Source organism: Acanthisitta chloris, unplaced genomic scaffold (assembly GCF_000695815.1).
Source record: "Acanthisitta chloris isolate BGI_N310 unplaced genomic scaffold, ASM69581v1 scaffold561, whole genome shotgun sequence".
Lineage (NCBI taxonomy): Eukaryota > Metazoa > Chordata > Aves > Passeriformes > Acanthisittidae > Acanthisitta > Acanthisitta chloris.
The window spans coordinates 13,560-13,911 of NW_008655292.1; the positions used below are offsets into that span (position 1 = coordinate 13,560).

Sequence of the window (352 nt, forward strand, 5' to 3'; positions counted from 1 at the left end):
CTTCAAGAAACCACTGGATATGGCACTTACTGCTCTGGTCTAGTTGACAAGGTGATGGATCACAGGTTGGACTTGATGATCTTGGACGTCTTTTCCAACCTGATTGATTCTGTGTTTTCATGATGCTGGACCCATGTCAGAGCTGCTGTGTCCAGTGGTTGCTTCTCACTGCTGGAACAGCTGTGATACAGCACCTGAATCATTCCTTGCTGTTTTCCCTCTCTCTCACAGCCATGATGAAGATGAGATCAGACCTGTGCAGCAGCAGGACCTCCACAGGGCCATTGAGAAGATGAGGAGATCCAAGGATGTGTCCATGCAGAACCTTGCCATGGAGATTGTGTTTGACTAA

At 48.0% G+C, this 352-nt stretch overlaps 1 protein-coding gene across 1 annotated transcript in view; it reads left to right on the plus strand.

The window, feature by feature from the left end:
- The window catches only part of ATAD1 (ATPase family, AAA domain containing 1), an 11,171-nt gene extending 10,819 nt beyond the window's left edge, over positions 1 to 352 (plus strand). The window contains exon 9 of the mRNA XM_009083816.1: positions 232 to 352. Coding sequence (XP_009082064.1) covers positions 232 to 352 — 121 coding nt within the window. The remainder of the gene's footprint in view (positions 1 to 231) is intronic.